General features: G+C 42.8%; 3 protein-coding genes across 5 annotated transcripts in view; 1 reads left to right on the top strand and 2 right to left on the bottom strand.

Moving 5' to 3' along the window:
• The window catches only part of rusc2 (RUN and SH3 domain containing 2), a 29721-nt gene extending 20287 nt beyond the window's left edge, over window positions 1-9434 (bottom strand). For both annotated transcript variants that reach the window (XM_062381315.1, XM_062381317.1), the window contains exon 1: window positions 9308-9434. The gene's annotated coding sequence lies outside the window, so the exon portion shown is untranslated. The remainder of the gene's footprint in view (window positions 1-9307) is intronic.
• A 2559-nt stretch (window positions 9435-11993) lies between these two features.
• On the bottom strand, window positions 11994-14006 carry LOC133945546 (uncharacterized). Of its 2 annotated transcripts, XM_062382042.1 has the most exons (7): window positions 13851-14006; window positions 13711-13763; window positions 13059-13636; window positions 12531-12926; window positions 12382-12434; window positions 12230-12308; window positions 11994-12075 (listed from the first exon to the last, which is right to left on the bottom strand). In XM_062382042.1, the coding sequence occupies exons 1-6, from the start codon at window positions 13865-13867 to the stop codon at window positions 12260-12262; spliced, it is 1146 nt and encodes a 381-aa protein (XP_062238026.1). In that variant the 5' UTR covers window positions 13868-14006; the 3' UTR covers window positions 11994-12075; window positions 12230-12259. The 2 variants fall into 2 exon arrangements, with proteins under 2 accessions (XP_062238026.1, XP_062238025.1); XM_062382041.1 differs by having other exon boundaries at window positions 12531-13636.
• A 1222-nt stretch (window positions 14007-15228) lies between these two features.
• The window catches only part of LOC133933402 (protein unc-13 homolog B-like), a 31524-nt gene continuing 19054 nt past the window's right edge, over window positions 15229-27698 (top strand). The window contains exon 1 of the mRNA XM_062380498.1: window positions 15229-15574. Within this exon, the coding sequence (XP_062236482.1) occupies window positions 15463-15574 (112 nt within the window). The 5' untranslated portion in view covers window positions 15229-15462. The remainder of the gene's footprint in view (window positions 15575-27698) is intronic.

Genomic DNA, 27698 nt, shown 5'->3' with positions numbered 1-27698 from the left:
TCAGTGTTTCGATCCCTGGCTCCTCTGGCATGAATGTGTTGAACTGCAACGTGCCTAATATGTTCAGAAAAGTAGGATATCAAATACAGTTCATTACCATTTCAATGCTGAGACATTCCGAAGAGTTTTGCCAAATTTGAGGAAAAAGATGATCTCAGGAATGTGTCATGGTCGACAGGAAACCGCGCCCGTCACATGACGCAGAGTTCTCAGTCTGGTATTTATAATGGACCCATCACAGCTGCTGTGTAGTGTTGTGTGACTGCTGAGTGACACACTGGACAAATGTGGACAGGCTATTCAAGTTTTCACACACACTCACGCACACACACACACACAAAGACTCATTATTCTCCCACAGGCTCAATAACGGAGCTTTTTTATACAAAACCTGCAACAAACATACAACAACTTTATCATATCACAAGATATTTATCAAAAGATTTTCCTACAAGGACACAACAACAAATTCCTTTACATTTACTGAGCCTTCCAAAATCATAATTCATAAAAAGGTCCCGTGCAGCTCTTCAGCAGCTGAGACTCATCACAGAGTTTCAACCCTCCAACACACAGAAATCTCTTTTAAAGAAAACACACACATCCTCCTGGTCCCTTTGAGCACAAACAATAACACCACTGAGCCTTTCACCAGATTACATCACAGCAGATCAGATAACGGGTTAACTAGAACAAAGAGGGCCGGGGCTGGCCAATCGGATTTCATTACACACCCACCATTAGAGACCATAGCTCCAGGGCCGGCCAATCAGGGGGAGGAGTCGTAGTGTGTTTCAGACACATCGTGAGAAAGAGGGAACACAGAAGAAGAGAAAGAGGGGTAACCATGGCAGCCAGGCCAGCAGCTGTAAGAGGGAAGACACAGAAAAGACTGAAGACGAATCATTGGTCCATTTTATGTAGTTTCTGTCTTTTTCTGTCCTGCTGTTCATGTCAAGGTTGCCAACAGGTCATTAAAGAGACAGGAGCTAAGTGCCATGTGTTTGAGACAGAGGCTGAAAGGAGGAGCTGCAGCAATGGACAGTCTGTGGAGAGTGAATGAAGTGATCAACCTGAATATGAGCAGAATGTGTCTCCCTTAGATATGAATAGTTATTATTCTTATCTCATCTCATCTTATCTGGAGCCTTCTTCCCCTTCGTGGTTTTGTTCAGCTTCAAATTGGGGTTTTCTGGTTTTCTCTCTTCAAACAAAACAGAAAAACAATAAGAGGGTTCTCCATCCGTGGTAATACCCCAACAACTGGGGATTCAGTGAATATGTCTGAGTCAATCAGCTGTGACTGCTCTCTACAAACAGTCTCCACGGTTCTCTGGAAAAACCCACATGAAGGTGCTATATGTGGTGGTGGGGCAGGGAACTGACCTATTTATGAAATACTGAGGGAAGAGGAAAGGCAAGCTGTTACGAAGGACGTCCTCCCTCATATATCACCAGCACTTCCAGGAACAAGTCTGAGCTCAGGACGGGGAGGAGGGGCTGCATCCGAGTGAGGGCGCACCCTCACTAGGAAGAGACAACTACACAACCACAGAAGATGGTAATTACAATGATAGATGAAGTGCACCCCCCCAGTGGGACTAACTTCTATTGAATACAATATTGTCGCTGTTCGTAGAACAACCTCTTTTATGCAGATCGAAGCGAGTCGATAAATTCCACAACACAAAGGGCCAGTAAGTGGAATGTATTTTTGCTCGGTAGCAGAAAATAACCATAATTTATTTGTGGATGGTTTATGAGGCTGTAGACTGAACATACATCACATTCCACAACATTTTCTATTCTCCATTAATCAGAACATTAATTAAAAGAAGTAGTTTCAATCTGTCACTGATTCTTATTGTTTACTGAGCATCAACTGGTTCTTTCATGCGTCCTCGGCTCTGCCAGTCTCTGATTGTCCTCTCTCGTTTCCTGCAGGAATAGGAAATTTAAGCTGTCTGGTTGATGAGTTACTGGTTCAGTGTGTGTCAGTGTGTGTGTGTGTGTGTGTCCCTACACCCATGAAAGAGCTTTTGTTTGCTGCACACATTCATCGCCTCCCGCTTCAGTGTCAACCAAAGACACACAACAAGAGCCGAAGAGCCGAAAGGAAGGAATGTTCAATGTTCAACCATCCTGAAAGTGTCTCAAGATTTTCAGTTGTCTCACATCAAATGTCTACAGCTGGTTGTCCAGTTTCTCGCCAAGGAGGACACAATATGTCCAAAACCATCGGGACAGACAAGAAAGGGAGGACATAGGAAACAACCATGACCTTGTGTCCTGGAGCTCTGAGCTCTGTATTCAGGGGGGAAGTTTCCCACCAACACCAGCCAAGTACTGGAATGTGTGTCAGAAAAGACATTGTGTCTTTTCAACTGCAAATTAAGGACTTGCTGTCAATCAAGTCCTCAAATAAGTCTGAACTTCACATCAACTAAATACTACAAAAACACAACTGGGATCATTTAAGATAGGAGCCATATGGTTTTTTCTTTTGTGTTGATGTTTTTTCAGCAAATGACTTGATGCAGCTAAATATGAAGCTTCATTGATCCTTATTTGGGAAATGCTCTTTTCTCTTTCCCTCCTCCATCGTCCCTGAAGCTCACAAGGTTTCATCCAAATAAAACTGTTTCTTTGAAAGTGTAATATCAAGCATAGTGGCATCAATAAATTACCACAATCCCAGCGTTCCCCTCAGAAGTACAAGGGGTGAAGCTAATGGATGGATAGATGGAAGGAAACTACCACAGTGATGTTGAGTCATTAGTAATATTACACTATTGATTGCCGGCCTCTAGCGATCTCTACGCTGCATTTCATAAACTGTAAGTTGGTGGAAAATGTGCTAATGGATTTTACGGCACAAACCAAAGGAGCAGTTTCCTGCAGAATTTAATATTTCATAAAGATTATCCAGTAACTTTCAAGATGTTGATTCTATCCTTTAAGATCGATGTTCTTTCTTTACTAAGTTGTTTGGTTATCCCATCTTAATTAGCTTCACCTCTAAGTTGATTACTTACATGTCATGTCCTTAGATCGAGCAGTGTGAGCTGAAGATGAATACATGACCTTGATCCCAGTGTCCCAAGAGGCTTAGGGACAGTTTCCCCCCCTCGACCGAGTCCCGGCCTGAACTTGATCGAGCTTAGAGCCTCTTACACAACAGACGACCTGTGTCTTCACCTGCACTCACCCGTCAGTGAGCCGACCTTCCTCCACAGCAGGAGCTGAGTGGCAGTGACTGACTGCCGCAGAAAATGAATTGAGATTAAAGTTTGGAGAAATGATGCAGTGTCATCTGCAAACATGAGAACATTTCCATCCTGCAGCAACAAGCACCCGACTGTTGATGATGGTTTTGACGGAAGAGACAGGATTCTTTTTTCTTGTAATCCAAAGTGCATATGTTGCTTTAGTCCTCTGATGGAGTTTGCTTTTGTTTTCATTTAAACCAAATGTCGGGTCAACTGTTGTGTGACTTCCTCACAGGGATTAATTAGGTTTAACCTAATGTCGAGGCTTAAGGTAACACAAACACAAAAACTGCATTAAGACCTAAAGCCACACATCAGACTATTTCTGGATCTCAAATCGGAGATGCTGGTTTTACACTTGTGCCTCCAATCACAACATCTGACTGCGACTGTCACTCGCCAACAAAACCGGAGTGTCTAATTTCTGGGCTGGATTTCTCTTTAGCTACATTCACTTCTCTATTCCCTCCATTTTCTTCTCATGCTGTGCTGACGCCGTCTTTCTCGCTCCTCTTTCTCTTTGCTGCCGTCTTTCCATCCATCGTTCCCCTCTCTTCTCCCACCCCCCCCCCCCCGGCTTCACTAAATCCCTGTTCCCTTGCTCTCTCTGCCTCTCTTCCATCCACCGTGTGCACTGCAGCACAGCACATCTCTGCTTCACTTCTACCTCTCTACTCGTCTCCCTCCCTCTCTACTTCCTCCCTCTCTCCTTCCTCCTTCCAAACACATATATCCAGCTGAGGAGTGGACTGCAGATGGGTTCAGCCAGATCGCCTCACAATCCCATTGTGCAGTTAGTGTAGGAGGCCACGGTACAACTCACAACCTGTGTGTCTTTGTGTTTGATAGAAGAATTCTCAACTCGTCTTTACCTTGCAGATTTACAAGAGCTTGTTATCAATAATCCCTGTTAACCACAAAGCAATTAGGAAGTAACCTGCCTTGCTCAAGGGAAACTTAATGCTACCTACAGCAGATAGCTCTAAACCAGCCAACCTTCAAGTCGCAGGCGTGTTTTGACCCTCAAACTATTTCAGTGATACAATTATGAGCAGATAATAGTAAAATCATGTTCTGCCCTCTTTTAATAACAGTTAAATAACTGTGACCTTTGACCACTGAAATCTAATCAGTTAATCTGTGAGTCTAAAGTAATGTTTGTGAAAAATTTGAAAAGATTCTCTCCTGATATTCTTAAGATCACATGTTCAGAAGGCAAGAAAGAGTTAGTCACACTGACATTGAGCTTCCAGCTCCAAATTCTAATCAAGCATTCTTGAGATATTGCGTTCACCAGACCAAAAATGTGTTTTGTAAGGTCAAGCTGATTTAACTAATTGATCAATAAACTAAAAAACCAGACTGTCTCCGTCTGTATTCATTTCTTAATTGAGCTGAATGACTCTGCATATAACTCTGCTACGTCAGCTCGGAACCAGCCAGAAAATGAGGAACCAGTGATGTTCAAAATTCAACTCACGACCTGAAGAATTTTATAGTTTTGTGACGGTAAAGTTTAATTTAAAAACTCTGATATGTAATCTAATCTAAAAAGAAAGAATTTAAAACATAAATTTAAAATCTAACCTTTTGAACAGAACTTTTTTGTGTTGTCGTCTCTTTCTTTCTGCCCTGATTCAGCAGCTGAACCCCCAGTCATCATGTAATCACCACATCATGTTTCACAACACAGCGCAGAGGGAATGTCCACAGCGTGTTGATGGTGTCCCCGGCAGTGATCTCTCACCTACAGACAAATGAGCACTAAATAGACCGAGCGAGGCCGGGCAGCATTCTCCCTCCTCAGCAATAAACACTCACTGTGCACTCACGGCTCGTTCACACAGTCGCCTGGATGCCTTTAAATCCAGAGCAGCTGTAACCAGCCAGAGGGGAAACGTGTCCATGAGTTGGACTCAAAGGTCTCATCAGCATCAGGTGCTCACGTCGTTACTTCTCTTTCAGAAACACCAGATTATCTTTATGCATAGAAGCAAAAAGATCATCTTCATCATGCTCAGGGTCCTTTAGGCAATTACATCCTCTCAATGTTAATAATGATACGGTCAGAGGTGGAAAAGGTTTCGTCTTGCAGTAAGTAAACAAAGGACACTGAACAGACAAGAGTTTAGATATCTGAACAAAGATTTTGAAATAATATTCGGGCTCAGATCAGAGTCGGACTCTTAAGCTTGCAAATCTATTGATTTTTTGTGCTGCCAGTATTTGAAATATGAAGATTTTATATCTTTCTGCTGTTCATGACATTTAAAGATATCCCCATTAGCTCTGGAAAACTATGAAAATATTTTCATTATTTTGATACACAATCTTGATCAAGAAATTAAAATAATTTGTACTACAGCCCAACAAGCTTCACTCTGAAATGCTGGGGAGGGCTTCATGAGAACCAGAGTCTATCCTGTGGCTGGAAACACAAACGGATCTCGATCAGTTCCCTGAGGGACTCCTACAGCCTCGACACCACTTCCACACATCCCTGACAGAAAGCATCACAACTTCCAGGGTTTTCTCCACACTTTCTGAATCACACATCTTAAGAACAACTCGACTCAGGAATCCTGAACACACAGTATCAGCTTTTCCTTCATTGTGCATTTTGTGCTTGGCTGAAAGCTTAGTCGCTATTGGATGCACATGTGGCACAGCAAAACGACATCCTTGCATTGCACACGCCATTGAAGAGAAAGGGTTTCAGAGTGCAGCCATGCCGTTGTAACTCAAAGGGCCTTAAGGCACATGGTGGGAGGTATTTATAGCATCAGTGGGATGGAATGGTCCAAGTTTGCTTTTGAGTTTGAAGAGCATCAACAATAGAGAATACAGACACAAAAGAAAAAGGCTTCCAAGATGTTGCCAGTTCTCAAAACTACAGCAGTCCTCGTTCTGCCTGGTTTGAACGGCCTGTTTACTGGTGATGCTTTTCTTTCTGAAACTGTAAAAGTTATCTGCAGCAATTGAGCCCCAGCGAATAAAGAGCTGCTGCTGGTCTCAGTCTACAGAACCTGAGGTAAAGACCTGCTGCTGCACAAAGAGCTGTTCACCTGTTAATTCAAAGTTCAGGGAAGCTTGACCTTGAACTTACGTTGATGACTCCCACTCAAAGTTTATTGATATAGAACGTATCGCATGTCCAAATTCATCACCGACCTTCACTTGACCCTCAACAATACACGCGTGAAGCCGACGACATGAACGGTTCTCCAAATATGCATTTAGACAAAACTACATTTCTGGAATCAGCAGATAAAGATAATTAGGATGTTGAATCTTAATCCTTTAGCTCTGGACAACATACAAAACCAAAACAATTCAAGTCATTCACAGAGTGCTGCTGCAGATAACATTGTTGGAACTCTCCATTCAGGGAAAGTAGAGAAAACAGATTATGACCTGCATGATATCTGCATACTGTTCTTATACAAATCTGAGTTACTCATGAAATAACACAAATCAAAACACACAAAACACACGACAGCAGAGAAACTATGCACATCCGGCCTCCGCAGGCAGCAGCTCGATTACGTAACACAGAGAGACACATTCCGAGATCAGGAGGAGCAGCTGAAGACCGAGAGCAGACATGTCGCATGACACAGGGAATCAGTCTTGAATCAGGCTTTCTTAAAAAATGGGCTAGCCACGACGCTGAGGCTCGAAAAACTGACTGTGAGGGTCAGTAGCTCAGTGGCCACACGTCCCTGCTGGTGACGCAGGTTTGATAAATCATCACTGGAGAACATGAGATATTGAAAACATGAGCATGTGCAGAAATACTAATGCAAACAGAAAGAAGGGTGTGAGGTTTTACTGCTTAGATAAACTGGGCAATTCTCATTAGCTCCTCACGTAAAATGATACATAATACGATAGGTAATATGATACAATAAGACGTTCTACGATAATAATCTTAAGATACAAAACGGTACAATATGATGCGATACCAGGATATGATTTGATACAATACGTCATTATGCGAAATGGGCCTGAGAACAATCCGTTAAAGTTGCAGATGTGAATTAACCGGCACTTTCTTTACTGCAAAATGTGTTTTCTGACAAATGATTCTTTATGCTTTTCTATTATATTTCTACAATAAGAACCAGACAATCAGGCCTTGACCGAGTTATGATCTCTACTGAGTGACTCCATGTTTCTGATTGAATTTAACCCGAGTGGAGATTTGGACGAATTGTTTACATAAGATGTGATGTCTTGGGGGTTTTATATTCATTTTCACTAAAGGACAAATCCTTCTGCATCATCATCCAGTAAAAACATTTAATTTGCACCAACGTGTGAATCTGAGCAGACAGAAGTGCATCATGCATCCGCCCTCTTCCGGTTACCTTAAATCTTTGGCACATGTTCGATCAGCTGCTTGAGGATAAATATATATCGTCTGTCTGATGCAGCAGTGGCTGTTATTGTGTTCCTTTAAATTCCAGCAGCAACACAAACCCTCTGGAAATGAATAGCAATGTTTGCAAATGGAAACGTGCGTCCCTGTGTATTAACGTCAGGACAGAGGTCATGTGCAGAGCGAACAAACAAAGCCAGAGACAAATCTAGTTACACATTCAACCTGTGCTACTGTAAGTAAACCTGTGCTGCTGTATAGGTACTACTCACAAGTTTTACTTATTACTGTTACTGCCACTACTGATAAAAACCATTAAAATCACATTTAACCACAACACAATAAGATCTTGATTATTGTTGTCTCATAGGAAGAGCTCCAGTATCCATCCTAAATGCTGCTATGGGAAGTATGAGTTGATTATAATTCTTCAGAAATAAGTTGGGTGTGGACTAATTCAGTCTGTAAAATTCAATAACAATAACATAATAGGAAAATAACTGTGTCCTGAACTCTCTGCCTCTCAGCTGAGAAGATCGATACCATCATCTCTAACTGCACAGGGTCAGAGAACCACCTCCTGCTTATCAATTATATATGTATAATGTCAAATACAGCTCGAGAATTAACACCAATATAAATATCTGTTGCAGTCAGATAATAATCATGAGACAGATTCAGCAGAAATAAAAGGAAACATCCTTGAATATAAAGGATGTCTCTGAGAGAGCACACAGTAAATCCCTTTCATAATAAAACATAGATAATTCGCACATTTAGGTGCAGAACTCACGGTTCGATGCCGGAGGCCCGGCTGCTTGGTTCAGTGGACCAACCTGCTTCTCCACCATGTTGTGATGGAGCTCAAGACACCAAACAGCATGAAAGAGCCCGTCAACAACAGGAAGTTCAGCCACACAGCCTTCACAATAAAGGCCTGGGAGTGTGCATCAGCACTAAAATCCATACGTTCACAATGGATCACATTCTGAACGATTTGTCAACCGACATCATTCAAAGTAAAAATTTAAAAATAAATGTATACATCTAATGTTTTGTAGAAGTTTTACTGAAGGGACATTTTTTAGAAAACATTTTTAGGAGTAAAATCAAAGCCCATCCCTCAACATCACAGCCAAACTTGTATTTTGTAGATGTTGAACGGAAGTCGTGTTTCTCACGTCCTGTGACTTGACAGTGGAGCTGACGTTTCTGCAGATCTGAGATCAATTTGATTCAATATGGTGAACTAACGGTGGAACAGGCCGCAGCGGATGGAACGATGAACCGCGTCAGTGTATTAATGAACTGAATCGTGTCAGTTGATAACACGGTCCTGTCGAATGGGTTCACCCGGACTCTGTGAACGTTTCCACCGCAGAGAAACCGAGGAAACACCGCTGATGTCCCCGCAGCCTTTGTGTCAAAGCGATGAATAAAACAACGCATCAAAGACATAACATCACATAACATCTCATCACATCCCCTCACCGCTGAATCACCGATGATACAAGGGTGTTACAAGTCAATGTAGCAAAATGACGACAAACATCAAACGGAGATGAGGCGTCACTGGGTTTTTTCCCTCTCGCTTTTTAAACGTTCTCAGATCAGATCTGAGATTAAAACGAGTCACAGATGAAAGCGCTTCTCTCACCTCGTGGCAGGTGAAGATCCACCGGGGGAAGATGCACGACATGTCAGAGCTGCACATACAGTCCAGGAGACACGGGAGATAATAACGGAGTAGGCTGAACACCGCAGCATGAGGAGGAGGAGGAGGAGGAGGAGGAGGAAGATGAGGGGCTGGACCCGAGCGACACGTCAGCCTGAGGTCACTGAGTCTCAGTCCGGTGTCAGAGCTCCGCACACCGGGTTATCTAACCGAGTCTGACCCGAGTCAATAAGATGATGGCTCTCATCACAGGCCGCACTGCAGACAGGGACTCCAGCTTAATATGATAATCATACTCATCATTATCAGCATGATCAAATAATAACGATCGTAATCATAATGCTACTAATAATGATAATAATAATGATTGTAATATGAATCATCATATTACAAATTAATTATGATAGTTATCACATTCATAACACTTCTACTAATACTTAGAATAGCCCTGATAGTAACAATTCTTAATATTTTTGTTTTATTATTATACTAAATATTATAATGATATTAATATACTTAATCTACTCCTACGACTACAACTAGTACTACTAGTAAAAATAATATTTATCATTATTTTAATTACACTCATAAGGATTGTAACAATACAAATTATACTACCATTTCATCTACTACTATAACTAGTACTTAAAGTAATGACGATAATAACAATATTTATTATTATAGTATTAGTAAAGTTTATAATATGTTATCAGATATTTGCACTGAAGCTTATATGTTTCCTCTACTTCACTGTTTAACATTTTATTTAAATGTCTTGCGTGGCTGAATCACTTATTGCTAATCATGTACAGTTTTCATTGTCCAGATTTTCACTTATTTTAAATAATTCTTTCACAACAGAAAAATAATTTCACTAGGCCTCGAGGAATTTACTCTGCTACTCTACGACTTTGAGCAAGTACAGATTCTGATTTAATATTTACTTTGACCTGGTCTGCAGTGTGTCAACTATTTTAAGGTAAAAGGAAAGAGAAGATTAAAATTATGCATTTCAGATACATTTTAGTTACTTGTTAATACAACTTGACTCTAGTTGACAGTTTTAACCGGATTTACCAGCCCAAAGAAAGGTTCTCAGTGATTGAGTAGACCTTTTTCCGAATGTGTCATAAGGCTGCATGTTCCAGAAGCTCACCCAGAGCAACAGTTTAAAATTATGTGTCATCTCTTGTTATAGAAACACGAGGTGTGAATGACTTTGTGGAGTTTAATTTCCCTATAAATGGAAAATCAGTTGTGATTTGAGTTTAATGCCGTCACATTTGTAGATTTGTGGGTTTATTGCTGCAGCTGAAGACAGTAAGATTATGCTTCTTATGGAAAATGAAGCAAAAGCTGCACATTTATAACTCAAATACAGATTCTCTATACTATAAACGTCTCTATACTACATCTGAACACTGATTTATTCATGCTGGTTTTTTTTTCATCCTTGTGAATGTCTTATTGATAAGCAGGTATTCTGCAAATGGTTGTCCACTGCTAAACTTGTCCATAATAAAATTGTAACTTCCTCTAACAGAGATGAGCCTGAGGTACTCTGAACGACCCAATGTGCAGCAGTTGTATTATCTGCCACTGGGGGGCAGTGGAAACCAGCGGGGAACACAATCTTTCAGTCATATTATTTGCTTTTAGCTCTTTATGCTCAGACAAACAAGGGAACAAAAAAGATCAATTATTCAGACACTTTTCAGGTGATGCCAAAAACGTTTTGTCCACTTCAGAAGTCTGGTACAGAAACTGAATGAACTGCTCCTGGTAGTTTCAGGTGCTGTTGGTATTTAACTAATCCCTCGATGCATTGAACTCGTTTTTGCATTTCTTGGACAGTTGATGTCATCATTGTGTCGTTATGCCTCATTCAATCTGCACTAACGGGTTTGGCCTCATGGGAGCAGTAGAGACCAGTTTTGAACACGACAGACACTGGACCAAATTGTTAGTGAACACTTGGGCATTTATTAAATCCAGCAAATACTGAGCAGGACCAGCAATTAGCATCGAGTGATATTCTGGTCACCTGATTATTCAATTACCATTGTTTTGCACCAACTGCATTAATACCTGGTTCTTAAAGTCATGAATTAATCACTGACTTGTCAAAGTTTCCACAGTTGGGTTCATATTTCCCTTTGGGTATAAAAGGGTACTAAATAAAAATGTAACATCCAACAAAAGAGCCAGGTAGTGCCGAGCCTTAACATGCTAAGTGCTAACATTGTACTGCATTTAAAACCAAGCTTAGATTCATTAAGGTTGTGTCAGTCATGTTCAGCTTGTTTCAATTCTCAAGAGGCCAAAACCAGTTACTGCAGATTAAAGGGAGGCCTGTAGTTTGTCGTGTCACCACATTCCCACCACTCATCCAAAGGATAGGCACTGTTGAGCAATTTTAAGATACAATTTGAGAAATGGGAATATCAACTTTTAACGTCAAGTTGAGAATTGAGGAAACTTGGCTTGTGTGATGATGCAGTTTCAACAGCAACAAGGAGACGCCATGAAAACCACTTTACTAGATCAACTCATGTTCAACCTATTGGCTGGACTGCCTTGAGTCTTCCTCATGAAAAAAGCAGATATAAAAACATCCGGTACCTTGAGAACACTCAGTTCAGTTTAAAATTAGATTTCCAAACAAATATACCAAAATTGTTTTATTTTTCAAAAGACTCATGGTACACGTTTAGTTCAACATGGGTCATAGAATGAAACACCTACAGCACCTGAAAGGACAGATTATTCAAGGTATTAATGCAATAGCACAAAATCATAACATAGGTCAACAAGGCACTTTACATAGATCAAGACCACAATACATGAGTGTTGTTCAAGTGCAGTAAACAGAACCAAGATTTCCTCAAATAAGTTTAGACTCACCCCTGCAGGCATAATGTGCAATTTCGGGCCTTAGCCCAATCCTCCTTTGCTTCCATAGTTGAGACTGGTCGCCTGCCCTCTAAAGTGAAATTCACAAGACAATGAGTGTAGACATTTAAATAGAATAGACCAAATTTACAATTTCAACCAACCTAGTCTGATCCCTGGGGCCAGGTGTAGTCTGGAAGTGTGCCTGAGCCATAGCCTGGAGACGGGCCTGGTAGCTCTGGCTCTGCTGTGCCTGGGGACGGGCCTGGTAGCTCTGGCCCTGCTGCGCCTGGTAGCTCTGGCCCTGCTGCGCCTGGGGACGGGCCTGGTAGCTCTGGCCCTGCTGCGCCTGGGGACGGGCCTGGTAGCTCTGGCCCTGCTGCGCCTGGGGACGGGCCTGGTAGCTCTGGCCCTGCTGCGCCTGGGGACGGGCCTGGTAGCTCTGGCCCTGCTGCGCCTGGGGACGGGCCTGGTAGCTCTGGCCCTGCTGCGCCTGGGGACGGGCCTGGTAGCTCTGGCCCTGCTGCGCCTGGGGACGGGCCTGGTAGCTCTGGCCCTGCTGCGCCTGGGGACGGGCCTGGTAGCTCTGGCCCTGCTGCGCCTGGGGACGGGCCTGGTAGCTCTGGCCCTGCTGCGCCTGGGGACGGGCCTGGTAGCTCTGGCCCTGCTGCGCCTGGGGACGGGCCTGGTAGCTCTGGCCCTGCTGCGCCTGAGCCTGGGGACGGGCCTGGTAGCTCTGGCCCTGCTGCGCCTGAGCCTGGGGACGGGCCTGGTAGCTCTGGCCCTGCTGCGCCTGAGCCTGGGGACGGGCCTGGTGGATGTTGCTCTGCGGTGCCTGCGCCTGGGGACGGGCCTGGTAGCTCTGTCCCTGCTGCGCCTGAGCCTTGGGACGGGCCTGGTAGCTCTGTCCCTGCTGCGCCTGAGCCTGGGGACGGGCCTGGTAGCTCTGTCCCTGCTGCGCCTGAGCCTGGGGACGGGCCTGGTAGCTCTGTCCCTGCTGCGCCTGAGCCTGGGGACGGGCCTGGTAGCTCTGTCCCTGCTGCGCCTGAGCCTGGGGACGGGCCTGGTAGCTCTGTCCCTGCTGCGCCTGAGCCTGGGGACGGGCCTGGTAGCTCTGTCCCTGCTGCGCCTGAGCCTGGGGACGGGCCTGGTAGCTCTGTCCCTGCTGCGCCTGAGCCTGGGGACGGGCCTGGTAGCTCTGTCCCTGCTGCGCCTGAGCCTGGGGACGGGCCTGGTAGCTCTGTCCCTGCTGCGCCTGAGCCTGGGGACGGGCCTGGTAGCTCTGTCCCTGCTGCGCCTGAGCCTGGGGACGGGCCTGGTAGCTCTGTCCCTGCTGCGTCTGAGCCTGGGGACGGGCCTGGTAGCCAAAGGCCAGGTGGCCTGGCACCTTGATGTCCGGTTCAGAGGCCTTACCGGATGCTGTAGAGAAATAAAACATTTGTCATTTATCTTGTTTGTTTTTGAATTTGAATAGAAACGTCGACTTATCTTACATGTTATTTTTGCTTGAAGCCCGTCAATAACCAGCAGCCATAGAAGCACCACACTATAAAACATGAAAGTCACATTAAAACTTATAGTTTCCCATTTAATTCTTCCACAAAAACACAGCACAGAATAAAGCTCAAGTTACCCTCTCACAGGTCCCATGGCTCCAGACAGCAATATGATCCAACACAAAGTGAAGCGCCTCGATCTGACTTCAGCTGAGCTGCAACAACCAGACGTCTGAAGGCCTCAGTGGTGCAGTGGTGAGGAACCAGCCCTACAGGTGCTTTAATCTTCTCATGACAGCCAATCACAGCTCTCTCTTGCTCAGAGGTTGATTGGAAACAGGTGGAAGTGATGAGACAGAACGATCCTCCAGTTGAATCTACTCTTCATTTTTCAGATTCCACCGATGTGTCACTGATCCATCATGTGACTTTACAAAATGCATCACAGATGAAGTTGAGCTCATTCAAGTGCAGGAAGTGGCATCATCTCAATCTTTGTAAATAAAATAAAAATTAACCAGATTTGTAGAATCACACACCAGATTCCTCCTGATCCAATCACGTGAGTCTCCTCGAGCTAAAATGACTTTGGCAAAATCAAAGGATCGATGACATCAAGAAAAACAATTCAGCAGCAGTTATCATCTGAATCAGAATCAGAATCAGAAAGTATTTATTGCCAAGTAGGTTTACACCTACCAGGAATTTGCTCTGGTTATTGGTGCATACAATGAACATAGAAACATAAAAACACAATAAATACAACACACATAAGAAAAGCAATAAAAAATCAATACATATTTACTCACTATTTACTTCTTATTTACTCACTTTTTCTAATATTTATACAAAATAACATTTATTTAGACATAAACATATCTAAATAAAAATATATAAAAGATAAAAGATATATAAAGTGAAGTAAAAAGTGATCCTATCACTATGATCCTAAGATATAAGGTTTAATGGTACATTTTTATTTCCAAAGCCGTTACGTTGTGTTTTAGGTTTTTCATGGTTCTTCTGTTTGCTTTCATTTAACAGATTATCCTGTGAATTCTGTAGATTAATCTTGAAACTAATCATCTCTCCTGTCTGCTTCTCCTGTGTTTGATCTTAATCTTAAAAATCATGAAAAATTAACGTTTCCAAGTAACAGCAGATGTTGTGTTTTGAACTTATTGTCTGTGAATGTAGATTTTGAACTATATCATTTGCTGCACTTGAATCGAATCATTTTATTTCTTGTCTCTAACTTTGGATTTTGTCTTTGAATGTTAAATGTCATAGTTATTGTTGCCTCTGATGTTTTGTTTGTCCATCTTTGTGAACACTTTGTATAATCTGTTTTGAAAGAGGTTATTATTATTTCTATCGTCAGCAGCATTATTATTAGTCTTGATATTAATATTGGAATGCAAAAAATACATATTTTTTTCATTGATTTAGAATCAAAATGTTTCTTATGCCTGGCTCTATGACTGTCCCATAACACCATACACATGTATTTTTGGCTTCAGTTCATAATCTGAACGCTTGTGATGCTTCTGGTGACATCTCCTAATTCCTAGCTCTACGCCAGTCTTTGAACGCAGCACTAGAGCCGCCCCAGTCCACCGGTGGTTTCCCTCAGTCCCTGGTTCTCAGGCGGTGGTGACGGTCATCAGTGGAACCTGGACCCGGAATGCCCACCTGCCTCCCGGCTGCTCACTGGTTTCTGTGGCGGAGGAGCAGCAGGACTCTGGATGAATGAGTGAGAGACAAACTGCGGTGCAACAGGCTCCAGGGCTGAAGGTCCCTGAAGGCTCCTCCGCTCCTGTTGCACACAGAGCGGCCGAGATGTCCCTGCTGTGTGTCCGAGGTAAGAGCTGCGGGCTACAGGTGCACGTCTCACTGGTCCCAACACGTCTCACTGGTCCCAGCACAGAACCAGCACCTGAGGGTCTGAGGAGGAACAGCTCAGTGGCCTCTGCAGACATTTAAAACAACATCACAGGAATAAAAAAACAAAACACAACTTCTCAGAGGAATCACTCCGGAATGTTTAGGATAAGAAAATGTGAGGAGACGTGTTTATAGATAGTTTTTAATTTAGTTCTGTAAGTAAAATTAAGTTTTAGATTACTTCATTCATTTGAACACATTTGACCTGTTGCATGTTTGAAATAAACAAACTTTAGTTTTCAGCTGTTGCTCTAAATGTAACTGACCAAGAACTAGACAAAGACTTCTACCTGTGTGTAAATGTGTGTGTGTGTCTGTGTGTGTCTGTGTGTGTCTCTGTGTGTGAGAGTGGTCGCTTTGACTTCTTTATGGGGACAAAACTCAAATCTATACAATGTTTATTCAATGAATTTAAGGTGAAGACATGTTTTAAGGTTAAGGGTCAGGTTAAGGTTAAGAGGTTAGAGTAAGGTTAAAGTTTAGGGAGGTCATGACTGTGGTCAAGGTTACATTGAGTCGATGTAAGTGTGTGTGTGTGTGTGTGTGTGTGTGTGTGTGTGTGTGTGTGTGTGTGTGTGTGTGTGTGTGTGTGTGTGTGTGTGTGTGTGTGTGTGTGTGTGTGTGTGTGACATTGTGGGTACTGACCCTGTTTGGAGTGTGTATCTGATCAATGCTTTACGTTACAGTCCACACTCAGTTGTTAGCCTCCAGCAGAGAAGTCGTATTGTTGTACGGCAAAAAATATGTTTTCACATTTATCAACATTTCCCATCTGTGTAAAGTTCGGCTCTCATCTTGGTGACCAGAGTTGAGGATCCACATCAAAGTGAATAAATCCACAGTTATTTGTTCTTATTTTATCCATAGACTGTAATTTAAAGATGGACAATGTGACAAAAGTGAACCTGGTGCATCCTGGTTACTTTAGCTTCATCTCTGGATAGTGGGAGGATCCGTCTTTATTTGCAGCCTGTGTGGTCAGTCTGAGTCTGAAGCTGGAGCGTCTGTGTGTGTGACTGGGAAGGAAGCAAAGCTGAACTGGGATTTCGCTCCGTGAGAGAAAATAAACACAAAACCACATTTTATTAGTTTGACTGCTCTGTAACTCTTGTTGTGAATTATGGCTTCGTAATGTGAGTTGATTTAAATCCTACTGTTCACATTTCTGGAAACTTCCGTGCTCACACGTGCACTGAGGTGTTCTCGTTCCCTCTGGACATCAGAACATGCTTTTATTAATTCAATGGAAGGAATGAGCAGATAAATCCATATTCCATCCAGTCTATGTGATTTACCGGACTCATCGTTCACCAGCTCCTGAATTGAAAAGAATATGAATCTGTTGTTATAACGTTTGTTGTGAATTCTTAGAACGTTGAATGATTTCACAAGAAACAAAGATTTGTTGCTATGAAGCAACAAAATCATAATCTTCTGCTTTTCTCTATGATATTTTTCATGTTATAGTCAGTTTATTGCTTTTTAAAGGTTTGAAACTGGACGATGATAATTTCTACGAACTCATGAAGTTTTATGAATGTTTCTGGCTGAAGTTATTGCATGAAAGGGGGATAATTATTAACTCAGACCAAAGTAAATATATAAAAACAAGCTGAATTAATTAATAACTATCGTTATTTTCAGGGGAAAGTTTTGTTTTCTGATGTCGTTCTTCCTCATTCACCATTACGACAGAGGCGTATTGAATCCTGGTTAAAATCTCTTCCATCTATTTCTCCTGACATGTGAACATCAGTGGAACAAGAGAGATGCTGGTTTGTCTGGAGACGTACTTCTGAAGTGCCCTTAAGCAAAAAACACTGTTCAACTAATGCGGATCAATGGGTAACGTCAGAAAAAGTATAGTTGCAATTGAAATAATAAATAAGTTGTTTGTTATAAAAAGTTTAGCTCATTAAAAATAAAAACACAGATTGCTTTCCTCCACACACTTGGCTCCCGTCCAGAAGACAAATTGCTCGTCTCTGCCGCTGATTGATTTTCTCTCCATTCAAACTATTGTCTGCCAATCTCCACTGCTCAGCCCCGGGCGTATTGTTTCCCACTGATCGGTTCTGACCATTTCTCATCTTTGGTGTGAGCGCCGCCTGAGGCTGGACGGCCGCCACCACCACCGACCTCCTCTATTACAGAATGATGAGATGGGGGGGTGGAGGGGAGAGGGTTTGAGGGTTGCAGGGGATGCGGTGGGTGAAGCACACCTCAGCAAAGTGAAATTATAAATTAGGCCGTCGTTTAATTCCATATCTCAGTTATAACAATTCCATATCTCGCAGAGAGACCAATGGAGGATGTGGTTCTTTCCGCTGTGACAGTCAAAGCTTCGGAGAACCCTCCACTCGTACCCGAGCCTCTCACGGCTTCGGTTTCTAGATGTAGACTCAGAGGCCTTGATCCGGACGAGAGCATCTCCCATCATTCATCTCACCAACAAGATGCTGCACAGGGATTGGAGCTGACTCCCTCACTGTTTGCTTTCTAAAGAAACTTGGATCTGTCTCAGTGTCGACTGGATGATTTGTTTTTTAGCCTTTTGAATTTATTAGACAGTGACAGTGAAAGAGAGACAGAAACAAGGATGAGAGATTCTGGTTTGGAACGTGAAGCCAACGCTGTTTCTATTGAAGTAACGAGAAAATTACTTTAATTTGATTTATAACTTCAGGAAACATTTTCCTAACAAGCTGGTTTCAAGTCTTCTGAAGATTCAGAGACAAATAGATCATAAAGCACCGTTTGCATTGGGGCGTGGATACTGTATGATTGACAGCTTGTACCGTCCAATGGGAGCAGGTCGCCCCCTTCAAATATGTTTCTTCTTCTCTCATAGAACCAAAATGGCTCTGGACAAAAAACAGATTTCTGGTATATAAACGTTTTCACAAATTTACCAAACGTGGCTCAACGAATATAAGTGACTGCAGGTTTTAATATGTGATTCAAATTTTGAAGTGATCAACTGCGTGATTCTCTAAATCATATCGTCTGTGATTTGTCTGTAATACAAATAATAACATACCTTTTCGATCTGATGGCCCTTACAGGCAGGATCAAAAGTAAATCTGCTGTAAAGGGAGGGAAGGTAGTTTGGTCACTAAAAGGCTTTGTTCATCAGGTTGTTTAAGTATTTATAATTTATAAATATTGATGATGTCATGAGGACAGTGACTGTTCTTAAAGAATCTTTTTGAACTTCCTGCACCAGAGACACAAACGTGTGTTCCAGTCAGAGCTGAGGGCTTCTCCTCAGACGTGGCAGATGCTCTCCCCCTGATTAAAGAGACCCAGACTTTCACTGCCACTGAGGGAAATGCAGACAAACCAGAAGAGCGGCTTCCTTGTTCCTTGAGAGCCCTGATGCTTTTCAGAATCCATTTCCCTCAGTCCTCGTCCTGCGCTGCATGGAGGGCCCTCAGAGCCCGGATGGTGGCTGGCAGTCTGAGGGGGAGAAGACGGGAGGACGGGAGGACACAGTCTCTGACAGATCTGTCTGTAACCACACTCGGCTATTTCTGGATGGCAATTAGCAGTGAAATAAATGCATGCTATGGCATTGCATAATTTCCCGGGTGTTAAATCAGGTTACTGTAAAGAAATCGAATCAGTAGGAATCAAACTGCGATAAGTTGTTGTGCAGGTTGGAGTGTCGGTCACAGCGAGGGACTCAAACTCATTGTCGTTTCTGCAGCTCGACACAGGCACTTGTGTTACTGTCATTGTGTTAACGTGAGAGCGTCACAGTGTGGACTCATGCTGCTGGTATGTGAAAGCCTGTTTTTAGGCCACCAGATGTGAAAGGTGAGGACGGAGCAGGTCGGCCCCGACGGCAGCTCACCGCGCTCGGCCGACACGAGTAAAGCTGCAGCGTCCTGTCTGGGACCAGGGGGGGGGGGGTGGGGATAGAGAGGGAGTAATCCTCCGGCCATCTGCTGCGGGAGCTCCCCTATGAATGTGTGTCTATGCTTATGTGCATCCGTGAGTGTTGTGTTGCTCTGTGACTCACGTGGGTCTTCACTTCCTCCTCATCCCCCCCCCCCCCCCCTCCATGATAATGCCACTTCCTGGTATCGGCCTCGCTCGCCCCTGACCGCCTCTCCACACTCCTAATCTCTGCTGCTGGCCACTCGTCTCAACTCAGGCCGATCACAGGGAAACACAGACCACAGTTTCTATTCTATCCTTTTTGGAATCCATGTGAACTGGGTCCAGAGAAATTGTTCTTAAATCTCAGATTGTAAATAAAGATAAAGACGACGTGTCCCCCCCCCCCCCCCACCCATGTCCAGAAAGAAAGCCCCGATATCCCAGATAAACTGGTTTGTGCCGATTATTTGAAGCCACAGTAGTGATCGGGGGAGGGGGGGAGCCAGTACAGCTGTCAATCATGACCTTTTGTGAGCAACCGTCAGGAACATGAACTCATCATTTTGATAAGAAACGAAAATGACAAAAAAAAACATCTTTTAGAAAAATGTATTCAACTTTTTTAGATCGCTCCCATCTGCTAACAGCTCTCAAGAAAGTGTCTGTGGAATAATTTCTTCTGACTTAATTGCACCAGTGAATTGTTTTGGCATTTATTGCTTTAGAATTAGGTTATCATTTTTAAAACAGTAATTGTTATTTGATTAATTTGCTTTGAATTTAGTTGTTGCTCAGTGTTTGTGAGGCAGAACAACAAGTATTAAATCACCGGCTTGTTGTGCGACTGTGACCTGACATATGTTGTGTTGAAGTTTCTGAATATCCATGAAAAGTCTGCGTCCTTTCTTTGCTGTCATATTTTTTGTTACGTACTCACTGATATATGTGATGAGCTCAATCACTGCTCCTGTCAGCCATGTTGGATTTGTCACTGTCTCTGACTCAGTTCAGCAAGGCCACAAGTGTTTTGCCCTCGACGTGCCTGAACTCACCGTCAGACCCGAGTGAGCGGTGTGACAGGAACATGTGTGAAATCCTGAAGCACACCTGCGTCAGTGCATCGGCACCGACGCACAACACAAAGATGTGTAATAGTTGTATTTACTGTGTCGGCCTCATCCGGAGGTCTGCAGACTCGGCCCTTTAATGGCAGTGAGAGAGTGTTAATGACACGGCCACCAGATTCCCAACCTCCACACACTCAAACCCACCGCCAGCCGAAAGGACTCCGGCTAAAAATAGAACCCACCGTCTGGCCTCCTGTAACGACTCCACTCCGCGGCGGCTGCCCGCTGAGGGTGAGAGGTCCACGGCCACCGGGGGGGAGGAGGGGGAGTGAACACAGGATGAGTCTGCTGCTCGATAAGGAATATTCACTTCTATGAATAATACGCAAAGTGGAACCAGCACCCTCACATTGGAGTAGCAGTTTGTCAGCAGGTTACACAACAACTACTGAACCGGTTTTACTGAATCTTGTTGTAGAAGAACAAGGGATGGGGGGGGGGGGGGGGGGTCGATTCAGTTACGAATCGCGATTCTTGTGAATGATATTTTCTGGTTTTATATGGGGGGGGTTATATGGGGGGGAGAAGTAACCTCACCCCAGAGCATGTTGATCAGCTCTTGTTTTTGCACAATAATCTAAACACACCCAAGCACTAGTTTAGCATAGCAAACAAACAACAGTGAAGCATAGCCTACTTTTTGTTTATTTCAAAGTCTATATTTTAAGTAAACTTTTATTCATTCTATTAAATTGACCTTTTATTTATTGTTTAAAAGTAGTTAGTGGCATACATTTCTTAATCTGTCAGTTTGTGTGCAGGTGACAGGGACTATACAATAATAGGGCACATTTATTTATTTATTTAGTTTCTCTATTGGCTGCCCGGCAGTCATTAAGTTAATGTTAATATTTGAAATAAAACTTGTAAAGCTCTAAGTGAATTTGACTGTGTTGTATTTGAAGGTATGATTCAACTGTTTTCCATGATCCAGTGTTTAAAATCGAATCACAATCCATCTCGTATCACCACCTGAGTATCGTGATAGTATCGTGTCGGGAGGTCCCTGACGATTCCCGTCCCTAATCAGAACCCATTGGATTTTTGGGGTGAACTTGATTGACAGGGTGGATCCAGGAGATTTCCCAGCTCATGATTAATGGATCATGATTTAAAAAGTCAGACACATTCGTGAGTGTGTGTAATTTGGTGGTTGATGGTTCAGTCGGCCCCCGGTGGAAGTTTAAACTGCACCGAGTGACATTCTATTTGGTTTGTTTGTTATCAGGATTACACAAAACCAATCTCCTGGGTCTGGGTATAGAACCCATTACATTTCGGTGTGGATGTGGATTAAAGGGCAGATTAAGGGCTTTTTCCCCCCCAACTTTCTTTAACCTTTCAGCACAGCTCTCGATTTACAATATCACTTTAGTGTATGTTGAGATGGATACGGATCTAAATGAAAATCTGAATCCAACAGATTTTAATATATCTATTGGTAGGTTTTCATATAATACCATGTTTAGTTTACTTCTATTGCGCTGATACACAAAATAAATAAATCTGTTATCGGACCACTTCCTTTTGACTTTTATATTTCTGTTATAAGAACAAGGCGATCATGTGGCGAGGGTTCTTCTTCTGCTTCTTTTGCCTGTGAACGTAGAGCTAGATCAAAACATGGACACTATATGAACTACGATAAGATGGCTCCACCGAATCTGACGCACGAATATGGAGAAATTTTGTCTCGTTTTTGTCAGGCTGTGAATAAGAGACACAGACACACATGTACACACAAAAATGTCGAACTGTGCACTCATCAGTCGCCCCTGATTTAAACTTTACACCGATTTTTATCATTAATCTAAATCATTCAGGGCAGAAATCCAGTAGAATCTCTGAAGGCAGCATTAAGACAGCGGTAGACTCCCTCCGATCCTTCCCTGTGAGTGGCCCGGTGCCCGTGAGGTCGATTCCCGCTGAACCAGCCGGTGTGTCGTCTCTCAGCCTCGCTCAGCGTCCGACCAGCGGCTCAGAGAAGAAGATCACTAATTCCCCCCCGAGCGGTTACTTTCTACTGCTCAGCTTCAAAGCTGCACTTTCACATGTCACTTCAAAGAGATCAAACCAGAACCTCTGCAGGAGCCATTAAGTGGCTTCAGTCTGATGAAGAGCAGAGTGTCATCAGTGTACAGGGGAAATGACATACGATCACTTTGGCTTTGTTATCCTGTCAACTGTCATTACATCTCAGAGTCCGGCTCGAGGTATCGTCTCTATCGACGGCCGGAAGCTTTGATTTGAATCTGGACATGAGTTGTGTTCGGTGGGAAGAACCATGTGCACGATATCATGAATTTAACACCAGATTATAGTTGACTACACAACTGACAAATAGTGATATGAGTCCAAAATATACTAACAAAGGCAACGGACACTGTGTAGTTCATAATAGATGATTTGACGTGTTGTTGAGTTGTGCTGTTAAACACATGTCATCCTTTTATTTCACCTACAGAAGAGGTTGTGTTGTCATTACTGTTTGTTTTCACGCAAAAGCTGCTGAACCGATTTGATTGAAACTTGTCGGAAGCGTCGGGTTTGGGCCAAGGAAGAAACTAAGACATTATGGATCGGGAGAAATGCAGAGATATTTATAAAAATCAGGTGTATGTCAATATCTATGAGGAGGGTGTGGTATATCTATGAGTTTGCTGAGTGCAGTGTCATCAGAACTGAACCCTGGGTCAAATAGATAGATAGATAGATAGATGGATACTTTATTAATCCCGAGGGAAATTCAGATCATCCAGTATCTTGTACCCCTAACACATCACTGACATATATACATAAATCACATACATCACATACGGAGAGCATATATACAGATACAGGTATGGAATGCAATGATGTGATTGTGTCAGTGTCCAGTATTAAAGTGATCTTGTGCTGCTGGAGTGGATAGTACAACAAAATATAAACTGTATTTATATTTATAAAAACAGCAGAAATATATATATATATATAAATATATAGGAATATCAATCACATTTTACTTGTATAGCCCATATTCACAAATAGATGAATATCAGAACAAAGTTATTACAAATAATTTCCTTTCAAACAGTTTTTGTAAAGTGTGTGTGAGAGTGACTGGTTGTTAGTTGTGTGTCTGTGTGTTGAATCTGTGAACCAGCTCTGCTCAGGAAGTCTGTTGAAATGTGATTTTTCTAAAGTCACTTCCCTCTGTACCATGCAGCGTCATCACACATGTGCATATGACATAATATTTCTGCAGCTGCAGGTTTAATCTAATCCGGGACTCGTCATGAGAGCATCAGTCTGTTGTTTGCCCCAAAATCTCCTCCCTCATTTCTCTCAGCGTCTCGACTTCATTCAGGAAACAGAAGCTGTGGATTCAGCGTCAGGTGGAAAGTCCCCCTCGCTCGTCAGGAGAGAACAACCTCCGTGTTTCCTCTCCACCGTGTTTCTCTGTGGTTCGTCCACGGCACAGTGCAGCGGGGGTCTGGTCGGTTTCAGCCCTGCTTAAGGCATTAGCTGGGAGAGATAATCCCACAGCCGAGCGCTCGCTCAGCAGCAGCAGCACGACAATCAGTGCATCGGACACGTGTCTGGTGTCTGTGCTGCTTCACCACCTCTGATCGGGGCTCGCCCGGCCCAGAGCGACGCTGACCTCTGCTTCAGACACTGACCTGACGGAGAGTCATCCAACCAGCGCCCGCTGCGTGTTCTACTGCAGCAGTTCATCTATTATGGTTTATCTGTTGACCTCTGACCTCCCGGCAAGGTCAGACGACCTGGAAGAAATTTAACATATTGACTTTTAACAATTTAAAGTATATTTAACTTTAATATACAAATAAACACAAAGGTCATAATAATTAATTCCCAGATAAAATAATTAAAGTTTCAGTGCTTAATACATTTAAATACTCCAACACCGGTCGTGTGCTCGTCATGGGGTCACGTCAGACACGGAGCCTCACCTCAGATTTCAGATGCTTCATTAAGTTTGTCGTGTTCTTCCCTTTACACAGAATTGATTTGGACATTTGACATTTGCCTCACGCCTGAATATTTTCTCTGATTTGAACTGGATTTCTGTTTCTATCTTGACTTGAGGAGGAATGAGCCACCAGGGATGATTCTGACATCGTGTCCGAACTCCTGCGTCTCTGCAGGGGGCCGGCATCAAATGTTTTTAACTCAGACACATAACTTACATCCGTCCTGATGAAAGAGCTCACAGGAGGAAGATCGATCCTCTACGGAGAGAAAGCATAGAAACTGAGTATTGTAATGTCAGACCAGCGATGATCACTGGTGCCCAGGGAATCGTTCTTCCTCAGCAGCCAGGATCCAGAGCAGTGATGATCCAGAGCGGTGATGATCCAGAGCGGTGATGATCCAGAGCGGTGATGATCCCTCTGGCAAACGCAGGAGGATAAATCCGAGCCGAGCACTTCAACTTTCAGCTGCAAGTTATGATGGATTTGACTAAACATCAACGATTGTCAGTGTTTGTTTTATTTGCTGGAGTGGTCCTCTTTATTTACTCGTTTGCAAAGCGATGGATCACAACACATGTCATCATCTCTCGGGTTTACGCCGCTGTGATTAAAAACCTCCCAAGATGCTCATAAAACATCTCAACTCAAAGCTCCACAGAGCAGCCAGTGGAGCCGCTCAGATTCCAACTGGGTTCTCTGCTTAACCAAAAACCATTAATTGCCGCCCTGGGATCAGTGAAACCACACAAATAAAAGAATTTCATTAATTCTCATAAATTTTTTTTGCCTGGAAATGAAACTTCATCAAACAGCGGAGCTCAGTGTCCTTCAGCAGCTTCTCTCTGGGGAACTCGTCGGGTTGTAACTCAGCTTCTCTCACTCACGTCCCCGATGCACTTCAGGAAAGTGAATCATCAGTACAACACTAAAGCATTAAATCTGCTTGTTGTTGTTTTAACAGGAGCAGGAAGTTGTTTTATGAGCACTGAACTGAAGAACACTATGAACTCTGGTTCAGATGCACATTAAAGGGTCAGATACAGGTTGTTTATTCTCTTTAACTGTCTTTAACTTGTTTTATGACATATTAATCATAGTCGGCTTCCTATTTACTTGCATATAAGAAGTGGGTTATCGTGTGTAGTGTTGTTGGGACTTATCTGTGGAGGTGTGTGCTCCACTGAGTGCCTTCGATTTTAGCAGCCTTTAATAAAAGAGGCTGCTAAATAAAAAATGGCTGAAAACGGTGTTGAACTGAACAAACTGTGGAAAGTCAGAAAGAAACTCAAATGTTAACGACTCGGTCGGACGAGGCTGCAGCAACTTCAGCTCAGTTTGAAACTAAACAATTAGAAAAGCAACAAAATGGTGAATATTACACATGTGGATGAAGGTTTAAACATCGAATAGCCAACCTGTAGTAGATGCTCCTTTTAATCTGATCTAGAACCTCTCTTCCTCCTCCTCCTCCTCCTCCTCCTCCTCTTCCTCCTCCTCTTCCTCCTCCTCCTCCTCCTCCTCCTCCTCTCTTCAGTCTCTTTCACGGTGTCAGTCCAGTCACAGGTGTTGTCAGAGCCCGGTTGGCTCCGGACCAATCAGGCCACCAGGCTTCACCTCTGAGCCATGAGGCAATCGACCAGTTAACGATCTCGGTGTCTCTCTGCGTATTGTCCTCCGTGTCTGTCTGTCTCGTCAGGACGCTCAGTGATCGATCAGCCGGGATGAGAATATGCATTTAACTTTGATTTAAACAAACCAAATTACCTCTAAATGGATTAAACCTTTATTCTGCTGCATGGTAAAATGACTGTGACACATTTCCTCTGGAGTTAATTGCATTGCAGATCAATGCCGGAGACTTTTTAGCCCGAAGCTTGACACATTGACATTTTAAGACACTCTGGCATTTCAGGACATTCTGTGCTGCAGGTCTCGCTGCTGGTGGTGTTTAGTATTTCTTGACAATTTTTTTTATATCACCCACAATATTGTTGTTGATTATTTTGGTTGACTTGAGTTACGTGTACGGTGTTCATCTCTGCAAGTAATTTGACTTAAAACCAATATCACAGGATAGTTCCCCAACTTTAGATTTTTTACTAAGCCTTTTCTTTGGAAGAAATAAGTATTTTTAATTCCATGAAACATGTAAATCTGTGAAATTACACAGGAGCTATATCAAAAACATAAATATCTTCTCTCTTCACATTAGTTTCTTAAACCTTACACTAGTTATTGCAGACAGAAGACGTCAGGAAGTCCCTGCTGCCATTGTAATCGATTTTTTACTGATTTATTTGATATTTTGTGTGTAGCATGGAGCATATGCAGCCTATAGCATGTAGCACACAGCAGTATATGCAAACATTTTAACTTCCTTTGCAGTGATATTGATGTTTTAACAGAAAATCTTGATGGGTTTGCAAAGAACAGATTATTGTTGTATCACCATTTGTTCTTATGATGATTTTCATTATCAAACTGTTCTTGATTAACGTCTTGATTAATCAAGTCGTCCTACAATGCTAAGGACATCAAATACTTCTTTTTGCAATTAAAACTCACACCCCAAAGATTTACTATCATCTAAGACAAGGACATCCAATATATTTGATATTTTTTCTTGAAGGTTTAACGACCTTTCATCTGAAAGTCATTGTAAACAGTGATTTACTGAATGTTTCCTGGTTCACTTGCATCCTTCGCCCACAGGTTGAAACATTCACCATCGTGCCACTAATGAGTCCGACCAGTGGCTGGTGTCTGTGGGTTAATGGACTGTGTCCTTTCTTTGTGTTGATTTACACAGAACACATTTTAACCACATGACCTGAACTACACAATCCAGACACATTCTTTTATATGTTAATAATCAGTGAAAAATAATGACTCACACTAGTTATAAAAGCCTTAATCTCTTTGTGTCAGTCCTTTTCAATCTGGTTAATAAAGTCCATCAAGCCAAACTAAGAGCTCTGTTTATAAATAGAATCTTTGTCTTTATGAGTTTTGTTGCTGGTGAAAAATAACTTGTGACTTGCTTCTGCATCAT

This window comes from Platichthys flesus, chromosome 3 (assembly GCF_949316205.1).
Source record: "Platichthys flesus chromosome 3, fPlaFle2.1, whole genome shotgun sequence".
In the NCBI taxonomy this organism is placed as follows: domain Eukaryota; kingdom Metazoa; phylum Chordata; class Actinopteri; order Pleuronectiformes; family Pleuronectidae; genus Platichthys; species Platichthys flesus.
This window is presented reverse-complemented; position numbering and strand designations above follow the sequence as displayed.

What these genes read in the sequence shown, in the direction of transcription:
- LOC133945546 (XM_062382041.1), bottom strand. An exon ending in GCTACCAGGCCCGTCCCCAG is followed by an intron (nt 12,435 to 12,530) that starts GCGCAGCAGGGC and finishes GCCCGTCTCCAG; the next exon opens with GCTATGGCTCAGGCACACTT. An exon ending in GGCCCCAGGGATCAGACTAG is followed by an intron (nt 12,309 to 12,381) that starts GTTGGTTGAAAT and finishes ATTTCACTTTAG; the next exon opens with AGGGCAGGCGACCAGTCTCA.